The sequence below is a fragment of the Leucoraja erinacea genome, chromosome 12 (assembly GCF_028641065.1).
Source record: "Leucoraja erinacea ecotype New England chromosome 12, Leri_hhj_1, whole genome shotgun sequence".
Taxonomy (NCBI): Eukaryota; Metazoa; Chordata; class Chondrichthyes; order Rajiformes; family Rajidae; genus Leucoraja; species Leucoraja erinaceus.
Genome location: NC_073388.1, coordinates 13768458 through 13783690, shown reverse-complemented (window position 1 = coordinate 13783690; position 15233 = coordinate 13768458). Strand labels below are relative to the sequence as shown.

The window sequence follows — 15233 nt, the reverse complement described above, 5'->3', positions numbered from 1 at the left end:
TCATGTCAACTTTTGTTCATATCCTTTTCTGTCAGCATTTATTAATTTAGACCAGGGTGCTGCATCATAGCATTGCATAGCATTTGTTAAATTACAAATATTTACAAAGAATTATAATTGCTCAATGGATTGCAATGTTTGATCATTTATCAAATCAGCCAATATTGTAAATCTTTCGGAGCAGAGTTTTAGCATAAATTTGAACCAGGTTGTGCTGGCAATGGATTGACCTGAGTTTATATTGTCTTTTTCAGAGGATAACGTCAAAAGTGGAGTTATAGTGGGCACCATGTGTAAAAACAACGGCTGTAAGAAGGTGGGTCACTCACACTAACTTAATAATATTGATGAGAACTTTTTCTTCCCTTTGATAAGGAATTTATTCGTACAGTACCGTTGTGTTGCTTTCATGGTTAAGCTAGTCACCCACTGATAATCTGGTGAATAGTCTACTTGGCTTTTTTCAATCGCTTATTTACACAGTACAAACACTCAGAGCTTGCATTTCTCTCACCTGAGAATCACGGGGTGTTCAGAAGCAATCAGACTGTTGGCGTCCCTCAGTTTTCTGAGCAGCAGGCTCTGTGTGTGAGTGTTGGTCCGAGGGTCTCTCTGCAAACCCAGGTACTTGTGGTTTTCCGGAGTTTGCTGAGGAGCTAAATCCTGTTTGCAAGATTCATCTCTCTTCTATTCCTGTTCTTCTCTGGTGAGGTTGAAAAAGCTACTTATCTTAACTACTAAACCAGGTTCGCTTCTTAATAAACAGACAACACACAAACTGTTTGGTAGACCAGTTCAAAACTTTACTTAACATCGGCCGATGGAAGGGAGGGAGAACTCCAGTCAAGTGACCAACACAGACACTTGACTGTCCTCAGCCACCTTCCCTGAACAACAGAATTACATTGCCTTAAATATGGTTTTTTGTCCCCTTATCACATTCCACAGACATTAGTCATGGTCAGAGGTACTGGAAAAGGTTTCCACAGAATGCATCACATCAAACCTTTTTTTTACATGGTACAAGATATACTAAAAACATTGTCCATTTGTTTTATCTCCAAATAGACCACCCTTGCTCTGTTCGCTGCTTCCTCTGTCATTTGGTCCCTCATAAACATAGGTCATTTGTTTACAAAGATGTGACTGTTTATTTCTCTCTTCCTTTATTGCCTCCTCCCCCATAAACATTGGTTATTTGGTTTATGGCATCTTACTTTCAAAGATATCTCTCTAGCTCCTCCACTTGGGAGACAATGTTATCTCACACACCCCCGCAACCTGAGGAAAGCCTAATTTGACACTAAATATAAGCTGTAAGCTAGCCCAGAAACCAATTTAATATCTTCTTATATTTTTAACTAAAACTCGGCTTCATCAAGGTGGTAACATATCGTTAGCCCAGTCCAGATCTAATCCATTTTTATGCAGGAAGGAACTGCAGATGCTAGTTTAAACTTCAGATCCAAAGAAAGGTCTCGACCTGAAACGTAACATATTTCTTTTCTCCAGAGATGCTGCCTGACCCGCTGAGTTACTCCAACTTTTGGTGCCATTCTCCAACCCATTTTTATCACCTTCGTCCTTTCACGGATGGCCATAACACCCACCTCCATTTTCTGCAGAACCAATTATGCAGCATCTGCTTTATTGATACTGCACCAATCAGATACAGTGGACATAGCCATGAAATACTGGAGTAACTCAGCGGGGCAGGCAGCACCTCTGGATAGAAGGAATGAGTGATGTTTTGGGCCAAGACCTTTCTGCAGACTGAGTGTTGGGAGAAGAAGTTACAGAGATAAAGACGTGCAAGAGATCAAAATAGATGCAGATCAAGGAAAATGTAGAGGAGACCATTGTTAGCTGGGAGAAGAGGGGACAACAAAGCTGACAGAGATACTGTAATCAGACGGACAGTCAGACTGGTCGGAGAAATGAGATGGGGAGGGATGGAGAGGGAGGGAAAAGCAAGTGTTACCTGGAGTTAAAGAAGTCAATATTCATGCCGCGGGGGTGTAAGCTGCCCAAGCGAAATCGGATCAAAGCGACTATTGGATTGATTATTGACTCCTGACAGTTTATACACGGATCTTCTTCTCCATGTGACGCATTATCATCTCTTAGATATTTCCCTGTGTTATCCAAGGCCTCTTGTTCTGTTGCAATGCTCCCTTCTGTTGATGCTCATTGAATATGCCTTAGAATGGAGCCATTGCTTCACATCCCATCTAGCTGGTTACTCTCCAGTTTATTAGGCTTCTGAGACTTTGGCTCTTGGTAAAATGAGTTAGGACAAGCATTTCCATAATTGTCAAATGTCTTTCTCTGCGATGCTCCTGTTTAATTTCTCTCCGACAGGCTTTTCAAGGGCCGGAGAGTGATCGTGAGACGTGCAACTTTCATCCTGGAATACCCATCTTCCATGAAGGGTGAGGCATTTAAATATCACAATGCAGCTTGACCCATTCAAATGTGTGGTTTCCACTTCATTTTATGTGCACATGTGTAAGACTATACGATATAGGAGCAGAGTTAGGGCATTCGGCCCATCAAGTCTGCACTGCCATTCGACCATGGCTGATCTAATTTTCCCTCTCAATCCAGTCTCCTGCCTTCTCCCCACAACCATTGACCCCCTTACTGCTCAATCTTCACTTTAAAAATACCCAATGACTTGGCCTCGACAGCCGTCTGTGGCATCGAATCCCACAGATTCACCACCCTAAGACACAGAGTGACATTGACGAGCCTGTGCAGGGGGGTATTACCCCTTTCTTTCTCTGAAGAAACGTTGACAAAAATGGAAATGTGAAAATCTGAATGTAATTGCATTCACTCATTTTATAATATTAAGAGAAAATGGAAGGTTGTCCAAAAGCTGACAGATTTAAATTCCTGCACATGCCTCCTTTCAAAACCCCCCCCCCCCCCCCCCCCCCCCCCCCCTTCTTCCCCACCCCTTTTCCCTTCCCCCCCTCTCCTCCACTATAACTCTGTCAACTAGCTTCACAGTACACAACTATGTATTCCTTTTGGGCTCACACCTCTCAATACAACAATCTGCCTATCAGGGAACCTTCATGCCTGAGCTCATGTTTGGCCGCCAGGATTTGTCCTGTTCCTTTCGCTTTCCAGTTTTTGTTTCCCACTCTCCCAACTACAATTATTCTGCAGAAAGATCCTGACCCGAAATGTCACTTATCTATTTTCTCCAGAGATGCTGCCCGCCCGGCCCGCTGAGTTACTCCAGCATTTTGTGTCTACCTTCTGTAGTACATTCTTTTAACCGTAGAGGGCATCACAGCCATGTTTGATCCTATTCTTCTCATGATATATGTGTCCACTTTTCAGCAGAATGAGGAAGCCTGATAATATTCACCTCCCTTTCCCAGAGATGGGGAACATTGGTTATGATGACAATTTGTTAACTCCACTAAATCTCATAGGCTGAAGTAAGAGTTTAGAGTCTTTCTGCATGTTGAAGTTTGTCAGCATGTAGTCCAATAGCTAATTGAGCCAACGGGAGATCTCTTTTGGTAGATACAAAAACTGAAGGTCTGAAGAAGGGTCTCAACCCGAAAAACGTCACCCATTCCTTCTCTCCAGAGATGCTGCCTGTCCCGCTGAGTTACTCCAGCATTTTGTGTCTACTTTCGATTTAAACCAGCATCTGCAGTTCTTTCCTATAAGGTTCTCTTTTGCACAGGTTCTTTTCCTCCAATTAGTGTTGGTGCATATTTTGCAGTATCGATGTATGATACAAACAAGATTTCAAAATGTATAATTGAAATTTGCAAAAACAAAGCAGAAGCAAATGTGGAGTTAAGAGTATTTCAGAGTTTAGAGATACAGTGCAGAAACAGGCCCTTCGGCCCACTGAGTCCATACTGACCAGCGATCCCTATACACCAGCACTATCCTACACACTCGGGACAATTTACCATTTTTACCAAAGTCTATTAACCTACAAACCTGTACGTCTTTGAAGCGTGAGAGGAAACTGGAGCATCCGGATAAAATCCACGCAGTCACGGGGAGAATGTACAAACTCCATACAGACAGCACCCGTAGTCAGGATCGAACCTGGGTCTCTTGCGCTGTAAGGCAGCAACTCTACCGCTGCACCACTCTGCCACCTGAAGACCTAAAGGATATAAATAACCTTATGGCATTTAGTAATTGTCAATGTGGTTAGTGAATGGGAACTACAAATACTCCTCTAGGGAACAACTCGGTGCTGGGGTATATTTCCATGTGTTCATCCTCAATCTTTAGCACTTCAAATAAACTGTGGCACACTGTCACACACAGTGGCTTACTCTACTGCTCTCTGGTCAGCCAATGTTATAATGGGCAAGTATTAAAAGGGAGATAAAGATCGATGAGGATGACTGAAAGGCAAGTGGGGTGTCATAACAGAGAGTTACTGAGGGACAGGACCTTGGAGAATAAATATTTGCAAGATGGGACATTCTGGGGTAGGTCACTGCAGGTGGAGATTTGGGGTACAAAATAAATACTATGAGGAAAGAGGTTAGAGAACATTGAGGGATAGGTATTACAGTAATGAAGGATGAGAACATTGGATCACGCAGGGGAGGCTCGATGCTGGCAGAAACCTTTGCAGACTGTTTAGTTTAGAGATACAGCATGGGCCTTTGAGTCTGCGTCGACCAGCGATCCTCATACACTAGCACGATTCTACACATTAAAGACAATTTTATCAAAGCCAATTAATGTACAAACCTCTGGATTTCGGCGTTTCGTTTGGACCTCTAGGGGTCCAAATGACAATTAAATTGAGTCTTGAGTCTTGAGTCTTGGATGGGTGAAACTGGAGCTCCATGTGGTCATGGGGAGTACGTACAAACAATGTACACACAGCATCCGTAGTGGGGATCGGACCTGGGTCTCTGGTCCTGTAAGGCAGCAACTCTACCGCTGCACCACCGTGCCGGCCTGTTATAACCTATTATAGAATAGCACTTAATTGAGGATAAAAAGTGGCATAGTGTGTAATAAATACTTGAGTGGAGAATTAAAAAATATAAGTGAATCCTAATGTTATTTTACGGAAAGGGAACAAACCTTTAGAATTTTGTTAAAAATATTGCAGCATAGTTTTGGGCCATTGCATGTTCCAGCAACATTTTTCCAAAGCTGGACAAAGATCCACAAAACTTGAGGTACAAAGTTGATCAGTGGAAACATTATGTAAAGAATTAAAAATTGTTTAATAGATACAATAAAATGTGATGTCAGCATTTTTCAGAGTTTAGATTGATTTACATTTTTATCAGCAATTGATAACTTTGCGACACATTTTACATCCCTCCAATTAAGAGGTTACGTAGACACACAATGCTGGAGAAACTCAGCGGGTGAGGCAGCATTTATGGAGAGAAGGAATTGGCGACGTTTTGGGTCAAGGAAGGGTCTCGACCCGAAATGTAGCCAATTCTTTCTCTCCATAGATGCTGCCTCGCCCGCTGAGTTTCTCCAGCATTTACAAGATACATTTATTTGTCACATGTACCAATTGGTACAGGGAAATGTGTGGTCGTGTGAAATTTGTGTCTACCTTCGATTTTACCAGCATCTGCAGTTTGTTTCTTAAACATAAGAGGTTAAGTAAATTGTGCAGGCCTAAGGGTTAGAAAGCCTGTATCTTTTTTAATGATTTTTTTTTACTCCATAAAGATTGAAGTACTGGAGCTGCTGTAGGATAAAGACTACGGAATTTGATGAATTCCTCGAACAGCCTGGCTGTGCCAAGGGCAAGCATCTCTGGACCAAGATAGATTCGGTAAGGTGGATATGGACTCCATTAGACCTTTGCAATAAGATGAACAATATTGGAGGCATGATAGACTTGACATTGTAGATTCAGTCTGATCTGTGGTCTCTTTTGAACTGGCGCAAGTGTTTATTCTTTTATTGGCGCTATTGGGTGTAAATGTTACCAAATGATGCCTGGATTAGGAGGTATTAGCTACAGGGAAAGGTTGGACCGATTTGGAATACTTTCTCTGGAACACTGGGCTCAGTGGGATGAAGGGCTTGTTTCCGTGTTGTATCTCTAAACTAAACTATATTAAAGTGACAACCTACTTTCTACATTTAATGGCATTACCACGTTGACCATCGACATCCCTTGGTTAGCATTGACCAGAACCTCAACTGGGCAAACCACATTAACACTGTGGTAACAAGAGTAGGTCTGAGCTGATTATTCTGTGGCATATGAAGCAACTCTGATGCCTCAATGCCTTTCTGTTATCTACAAGGCTTCTTCTTCTTGCGTATGGCGTGCACAGCCTAAAGTTGTAGGACAACTTGTTCTATTTGATCTTATTTGATTGCGCACGCCAGGTTGATTGCATTCGTCGAAACAGGGCGGACCACGTGAAGGTTGCAATCTCCCAGCCCATCTACTAGGTATTACTAGTCAAAACTTACCTTCAGCGGCGCTGCAGATCTGTGGCTGTCCGTGTGCGCGATTTTGGTTCCTTTGAGAGGGGGGCGGGTTTAGATTTTCTCTAGGCTATTCAAATCGAGGTTGTTCAGCCTGCCTAGTTGCTGACGAAAAATCGCTGCAACATTAGTTCGCTGCAGCTATTTTAAAAATAAATTGGTTTATTTAATTGTTATAGTAAGTTAAAAACCATCCTCTAAACCCGTGACCGCCGCCAAAGGGACGGATCTCATGTAAGGGACAACGCAAGGTAGGCTGTTTATTTTTCATTAAAAAGCGCTTCTTAAGATCCCTTTATACAAAATTTTATGTTGCGAATAGCTGATTTGGGGGCCCATTAAATCCTGCAGTATTTTTCTGGGCATATGGGGTACAAATTCACCGCAATGGGAACGTTCCAAAACATCGCGTTTCACAGGATCCCACACGAAAGCTGATTTAAATGGCCATTAATTTACAGCAATTGAACACTAAATTCCTTCCATTTGGCCTATAAATTAATGAAAATGAGATTTAAAAAACATGTTTTATTGTGAATTCTTGTGTGAATGTTTTTTGGACACTTAGGCTTTTTAAAATGTTAATCTTTTCTTAAGAAATGGATAGATGTTTAGATCTAGTAATTGAAGTTTCGAATTAGCTACAATTGGCTAACTAACTAAATATATGCTTTAATTTCAGGTCATCCAAGTAAGATTGTTCAATATTTGTTTCAGAATGCTTCAATCGATAATAACTGAAAATTTCTTTCAGTTCTCTTAATATTTAATAAAGTTATGGCCATTTCACTGTCCTTGATCACAGTTTTTGTGTTAAGTCAATGGAAAATCAATAGGGAACAAGATGCTAATTTCCGAGTATGAAAATGGCCATAACTTTTTTAATACTGAAGATATGAAAGTGAATTAGGTGTCAAATTAAACTTATTTTTGTGCTTTATCTGATGGGATAAATTGCAGACTTGATTTTTAAAATCTCAAAATGTTGTAACATTGCTACATCTACAAGGCAAAGGGTAGGGATGTGATGGAAAATATTTCACTTCCGCGAATGAGTGCAGAATATGCAGTGATCATACTCATTGCTGTCCAAAAATGAGCAGCATGATTGATTTTACCCAACCAACATAACCGTCCACTTCTTTCATCACCAACGCATCTGGATCACCATGATACCATTGCAAGTTGCACTGGAATGCCCCAATGTTTCCTCAATAACTTTATAACCCCCTGCCCCCACTGGGAATTGAACTACCTGGGAGATGCCCTCTAAGTCCTTCCACAATACTGACTTGGAAATATTTAAGCTGCCCAATGATGATGGGGCTAAATTGCTCCTGACCAACCGCACTGTGGGGACCACTCTCACTGGTTTATTAAGGAGGTCTACCACCATTTACATGAGGGAAATTAGGGCAGGATAATGATCATTGGCCTTGCCAATATGCCAGCATCCCAAAACGGAATGGTGGACAGAATATTTTCCCAGGATGGAAATGTCAAATACTGGAGTGCTTTGCGTTAAGGTGAGAAGACCAAAGTGCAAAGGACTTGTGTGAGGCAAGTTTCAGAGGGGGATGAGTGTGTGGAATGGGCTACCAGAGGTGGTGATGGAGGCAGACACGATAGTGGTATTTAAGAGACTTTTGTATAGGAACATCGATATGCAGGGAATGGAAGGATATGGATTGATGAGAGTTGGTATTGGCATCATGTTCAGCACAGATATTGTGGGCCATAGGGCTTGTCCTTGTACTGTTCTGCTGTATGTTCAATGAATGAAAATATCCATAGCCAAGAGTTGGAAATTATACTGGTATTTGATTTTTTTTAAACTTTTAATTCCCCTAACTGATCCAATCCAAAGAAAGGGTCCCAACTTGAAACATCACATTTCCATTCCCCCCACAGCTGCTGCCTGACCCGCTGAGTTAGTCCAGCACTTTGTGCTTTGCTCAAGGTTTCAGCATCTGCAATTCTCCGTGTCTCTTGCTTAAGTGCTTCCCCCTCTCTGTTTTAGGATAAAAAGCTAGTTGGCTGCCGGTACGACTGGCACCAAACGGGTGGGATGGTGGTCCTCACAGTCTATGCAAAAACATCGAACCCAGAGCACAGCCATGTAGATGCTAACCAGACAATGGTAAGTGCAGCATTATTGAAATCTGAAGAGTTTAAATGTAAACCAAATTCCCGATGTTGGGGAAGTCCAGGACAAGGGGTCACAGCTTAAGGATAAGGGGGAAATCCTTTAAAACCGAGATGAGAAGAACTTTTTTTACACAGAGTGGTGAATCTCTGGAACTCTCTGCCACAGAGGGTAGTTGAGGCCAGTTCATTGGCTATATTTAATAGGAGTTAGATGTGGCCCTTGTGGCTAAAGGGATCAGGGGGTATGGAGTAAAGGCAGGTACAGGATACTGAGTTGGATGATCAGCCATGATCATATTGAATGGCGGTGCAGGCTCGAAGGGCCGAATGGCCTACTCCTGCACCTAATTTCTATGTTTTTCAAATAATTTGATGATAGCTATTCAAATGAAAAGATACTGTAGGAACATTATGATGTTGTTTTGTTTAGTTTTATACATTAGCTTATTATCACGTGTATTGAGGTATAGTGTAAAGCTTTTTTTAATTGTGTGCTATCTAGTCAACGGAAAGGCTATACATGATTACAATCTAGCCGTCCAGATACAGGATAAAGGGAATAATGTTTTGTGCAAGGTAAAGCCCAGTAAAGATCATAAGAGATCATAGAATTAGGCCGTTTTGCCCATCAAGTCTACTCCGCCATTCAATCACGACTGATCTATCTCTCCCCCCTAACCTAATTCTCCTGTCTTCGCCCCATAACCTCAGACACCCGTGCTAATCAAAATCTAAATCTTAAGACATTCCTCCTCATCTCCTTCATAAAAGAACGTCCTTTAATTCTGAGGCTGTGACCTCTAGTCCGAGACTCTCCCACTAGTGGAAACATCCACTGCACATCGACTCTATCCAAGCCTTTCACTGTTCTGTACGTTTCAATGAGATCCCCCCTCATTCTTCTGAACTGCAGCGAATATAGGCCCAGTGCCGTCAAACGCTGATCATGCGTTAACCTACTCATTACTTTGATCATTTTTGTAAACCTCCTCTGGATGGTCCGAGGTGGATGGTGGATGAGGTTGGAGATAGTATGTTTTGGTTACCCGATAGCATGGAAACTTGCCCACTCTACTCTGGTTGTTGGAAATGGTGCAGATGTAACATATCTTGGAAGATGCAAAACCGCGGAGAAAAGATTGTTAGGACCTAATTCAACATTGATCCCACCGTTGCATCCACTGTCTGGGACCCAGTGAGCTGCAGAAAGTGAAAGGCTTGTGCCCTGTTGTAGACCTGTACCAGCTCCTAGCATCCGTCTGAATCAGTACTTCTTTTAGAATTATGCTAATACCTCTTCTCTTTTCCCCCGATATTCCCTTTATCACACATCTGTACATTGTAGACGGCTCGATTGTAATCATGTATAGTCTTTCCACGGGCTGGTTAGCACGCAACAAAAGTTTTCACCTTCATTGTACAGATGACAATAAACTAAATTAACTAACTAATAACTTGATGTGCCAGTAATTAATTCCTCGTTGATATCGATGTCTACTTGTTGCAAGTATCATAATGTTTATAGTCGGGGGACTCCATTCACACATGTATAATATTAATGTGTAGGAAAGTCAGTATAAATATGATGCACTGATCCAGCTGATAGGAGACATCTGTTATGAAACGTTTAATTGACTGTGACTTTAGCATCAATGCTCAACTAAAATTGATTTGCACTGAAGTTGAACTTCTCATCCTGCAGCTAAATTGTAGTATTTACTCCTTTTGTATTTTGTCTTTAACAGTTAACTATCCACATCGTGTTTGAAAAGGATAAAGTTTTTCACAAAGCATTAAACCTATGGGGTGTAAGTACTTTTTGAGATTACGCCGTGTTCTCGCTTGTCCTTTATAGCTGCTGCTACTCATAGGGCATGATCTTTCTGATTAAAAAGTTTTAAAAAAGATACTAGCAAAGAGGTACTTCTGCCTATTTGTTACATGACCCTTCGATGGATTAAATACAATGATAAAGGTCTGAGTTATCATTGAATTGCAACAGGACAGCAGAGGGTGCTCTTATGAAGTGGTTTCAATGTACAGTGAAATTCCGATGTCCTTGTACCATTGAGACTTGAGTGTTGCTGGACTCACAGATTTTCCAGACTGTTGGATGAGTCTCCAATTATTACCCACGCATGCCTTTATTTCACTTTTGTTACATACTACATAATAATATAATACATTTTCCAATGAACTCAGAGAGTTGAAAGGGAGTGGGATATATACATGCAGAACAGCACGGTGACACTGAATAGAGTTGCTGCCTTACAGTGCCAGAGTCCCAGATTCGAACGGGGTACTGATTTTGGATGATCAGCCCTGATCATATGGGATGACGGTGCCTGGCTCAAAGGGCCCTCCACCTACTTTCTATGTTTCCATGATCCTGACTATGGGTGCTGTCTGTACGGAGTTTGTACGTTCTCTCTGTGACCACATGGTTTTTCTCCGGGTGCTCCGGTTTCCTCCCACACTCCAAAGACGTACGGGTTTGTAGGTTAATTGGCTTTGGCAAATTTGTAATCTGTCCCTAGTGTGTAGGATAGTGCTAGTGTACGGGGATCGCTGGTCGCCATGGAGTCAGTGGGCCGAAGGGCCTGTTTCCGTGCCTGCCCAGTCCGCAACTCCAAACACACACCCAGCCCGACAGTTCAATCCTCGTATACTGGACCAGAGAGTGGGTCCAGATAACAGACCATCAGGGTAATCTGAACAATTGGATGGCAGGTATTGGAGTTTTACTCTTTGCTGAAATAGAAATTAAAGGCCCTTTAAGTTTTTGGAAGTTCTTTTTGATTGTGGAATTTGTGTCGACGTGACAACCTTCAGGTGTCAGCGTTTTGAGAGTAAGTATCAAGCAAGGCATAGATGAAGAAAATAATTGTCAGGGGAAATAATTGTCTGGGAAAATAAACAATCAGAAGGGAAAGTACTGCAGATAATGTAAAAATGGCGGAAGGTCTCTGCAGATCAGGAAGCATCCGTGGGGGGGGGAGAATTAATGCTTCAGGTTGATGATCATTTACCAGACAAGACAAGAGAGTTTATTGTCATGTGTCCCTGATAGGACAATGAAATTCTTGCTTTGCTTCAGCACAACAGAACATAATAGGCATTGACTACAAAACACATGAATAAATAAACTGATAAAGTGCAAATAACAGATAATGGATTATTAATGTTCAGAGTTTTGTCCAAATCAGGTTTAATAGCCTGATGGCTGTGGGGAAGTAGCTGTTCCTGAACCTGGTTGTTGCAGTCTTCAGGCTCCTGTACCTTCTACCTGTAGGTAGCAGGGAGATGAGTGTGTGGCCATGATGGTGTGGGTCTTTGATGATACGGCCAGCCTTTTTGAGGCAGCGACTGCGATAAATCCCCTCGATGGAAGGAAGATGATGGACTGGGCAGTGTTTACTACTTTTTGTAGTCTCTTCCTCTCCAGGACGCTCAAGTTGCCGAACCAAGCCACAATGCAACCGGTCAGCATGCTCTCTACTGTGCACCTGTAGAAGTTAGAGAGAGTCCTCCTTAACAAACCGACTCTCCGTAATCTTCTCAGGAAGTAGAGGCGCTGAATACCTGAATACCAGAAGATTCAACTGATTTTATATCAGTAAATAAGACTAATTCAGATCTAAATCTCTCTCACCCTCAGGTTGTAGACACAAGTAAAAGCTTTGTCAACATGGGCCCAACCAAAGTGGAAATCAACCTTCAGAAACGGGACCCTGTCAACTGGGCCAAATTTGAACTGCCACCCCAGAAAGTTGAAGGGAAGGATGAAACGAGAGAGAAAGAACAGAAAGAAGAAATCCAAAAAGAAGAGAAAGCAAAGGAAAATAAACCGTTAGCCCAGGAAATGTTTTTGGGAGATGAACCACCACCTCTAGAAGACGATGAGTCTGATGATAGTTTAAGACTATCTGATACCGACGATGAAGATTTTGATTGATGATTTTTTAGACGTTGGGTAGCAGCATTCACGATACAACCACGTTATACACCAAAGTACTGCAATTTTATGCGGTTTAACTTTTCTGATACTGCCCATGTGATTATCTTTAGTCAGCTTGAAATACAGCTTGCAGTGTGGATTATTCTCTGAAAATTAGAATATTTGAAGAATGTAAAGAAAAATAAAATATGCAAATAAACGAAGATTGACCATACTCTGACTAAGTTTTCAATACTGAATTCCCATAGAGACCTTTCTGTCCTGGGCCTCCTCCACTGTCAGCACCTCATATTTTGCTTGGGCAGCATACAACCCAGCAGTCAGAATATTGATTTCTCTAATTTCAGGGAGCCCCTGCATTCCCTCTCTTTCTCTGCCTCTCCCACTACCCTTGTCATTCTGCTCATTCCACTGTTCACACCCAAATATCCCTTCATTATAAGGTCATAAGTAATAGGAGTAGAATTAGGCCATTCAGCCAATCAAGTCCACTCCGCCATTCAATCACGGCTGATCTATCTCTCCTAACCCCATTCTCCTGCCTTCTCCCCATTAATTCTGGCACCTGTACTAATCTAACTCTGCCTTAAAAAAAAATATCCACTGACTTGGCCTCCACAGCCTTCTGTGGCAAAGAATTCCACAGATTCACCACCTGCTGACTAAATACATTTTTCTTCATCTCCTTCCTAAAAGAACGACCTTTAATTCAGAATCTATGTCCTAGACTCTCCCCCTAGTGGAAACCAAAGATCAAAACTCTATGATGGTGGAAACATCCTATGGTTTCGGCCCGAAACGTTGCCTATTTCCTTCGCTCCATAGATGCTGCTGCACCCGCTGAGTTTCTCCAGCTTTTTTGTGTAACCTTCCACTCAATCCAAGCCTTTCATTATTCTGTATGTTTCAATGAGGTCCCCCCTCATTCCTCTAAACACCAGCGGGTACAGGCCCAGTGCCGACAAATGCTCATCATATGTGAACCTACTCATTCCTGCGATCATTCTTGTGAACCTCTGTACCCTCTCCAGAGCCAGCACATCCTTCCTCAGATATGCTGCCCAAAATTGCTCACAATATTCCAAATGTGCCCTTACCAGCGCCTAATAGAGCCTCAATATTACATCCCTGTTTTTGTATACAAGCCCTCTTGAAATAAATGCTGGCATTGAGCTTGCTTTTATTATCACCTCTTTCACAGCCAACAGTGAATCATTGTGGGCTCCACCTTTCCTTGGTCATCTGTGCCGGCTCTGATTTGTTCTGAACTTTTTCATACCGAGTAGCCAGAATTCTCGTGCCGTGGGTGGGTCGCCAGGAGGTCGTAGGTTCTCGTAAGTTGTAGCCAGTGCTGACCGGTCAATTTCATTGGCTCATTGGAAAAAAAAACATAAGCAGTAGTTTTCAGTACCAAGGATAACCGACCGGTAATGTTAATGTCTGCCGAGCTTCACACCCGTGTATCTCTGCTTCTTAAAAGTTGTCTCCACTCCTTCTTCCCACCCCTTTCCCCCTCTCCTTTAAAGGACTTACGTGGCCCTTACCGTACACTGTGCTTTCACCGTCTTAATTACAGCGCCAACCTTCCTGTTCATCGCGGTGTGTGTCTATCGTACCGTGTGAATTTCACTCAGACAGTGGTCCCCCCCCGCCTATATAACCGGCTGGTGAAGGAAGGTGTGTGTGTGTGTGTGTGTGTGTGTGTGTGTGTGTGTGTGTGTGTGTGTGTGTGTGTGTGTGTGTGTGTGTGTGTGTGTGTGTGTGTGTGTGTGTGTGTGTGTGTAGGATAGTATTTGTGTGTGTGTGTGTGTGTGTGTAGGATAGTATATTGTGTGTGTGTGTGTGTGTGTGTGTGTGTAGGATAGTATTTGTGTGTGTGTGTGTGTGTGTGTGTGTGTGTGTGTGTGTGTGTGTGTAGGATAGTATTTGTGTGTGTGTGTGTGATAGTATTTGTGTGTGTGTGTGTGTGTGTAGGATAGTATTAGTGTGTGCGTGCGTGTGTGTGTGTTCCACTCTGACAGTCACCGTTCCAATCGCCGTTTTTTCAGGCGACTGCCGGCAACTTAACAGTCGCCTGAAAAATCATCCAAGTGGGACATGCCCATAACCCTCGTGCACATGGGTGGTACACCATGCGATGCAGTGGGCCACTGCCATGCTGATACAATGCTCAAGCTGCTTGGTGTACGTACTCCAATATAAATTAGTTACGCTCTGTGGCACCTTGCACCAGACCCCCCCCCCCCCCCCCCCCACCCCATTGACAGCTCAGCCCTGGCTACCAGCATCACACTCCCCAACTGAGGAGGAAAAGAGACCAAAGGAGGAAAAGAATCAAGTCCTGTCCAGGATGCCCATAAACAACTCACCTGAAGACAACACACAAAATATCTAGTTTGCCACTTTCCTTTCGAGAACCTGCTGCATACCCGGCTGTTCCTCTGTCTCCGAGACCAACTATTGAGCTTTCCCGAGCTGTTGTGTGCCTGACTCAACGAGGGTGCCCACTTGATAACCCCAACGATATACTTGCATCTACAGGATTCGTTTTTTTTTTAAAGAGCGAGTTAATATGCAGGTAGCTGTTTTTTGCATATGGATTTACTTATTGTAAGTTTGTATATTTAGTTCGATAATTAGATAATACTTT

At 42.5% G+C, this 15233-nt stretch overlaps 1 protein-coding gene across 1 annotated transcript in view; it reads left to right on the top strand.

The window, feature by feature from the left end:
• The window catches only part of zgc:92429 (uncharacterized protein LOC445063 homolog), a 29045-nt gene extending 16248 nt beyond the window's left edge, over nucleotides 1–12797 (top strand). Inside the window, exons 6-11 of the mRNA XM_055643622.1 lie at nucleotides 255–316; nucleotides 2362–2432; nucleotides 5704–5809; nucleotides 8498–8617; nucleotides 10371–10433; nucleotides 12284–12797. Coding sequence (XP_055499597.1) covers nucleotides 255–316; nucleotides 2362–2432; nucleotides 5704–5809; nucleotides 8498–8617; nucleotides 10371–10433; nucleotides 12284–12580 — 719 coding nt within the window. The 3' untranslated portion in view covers nucleotides 12581–12797. The remainder of the gene's footprint in view (nucleotides 1–254; nucleotides 317–2361; nucleotides 2433–5703; nucleotides 5810–8497; nucleotides 8618–10370; nucleotides 10434–12283) is intronic.
• The last annotated feature ends 2436 nt before the right edge of the window (nucleotides 12798–15233 follow it).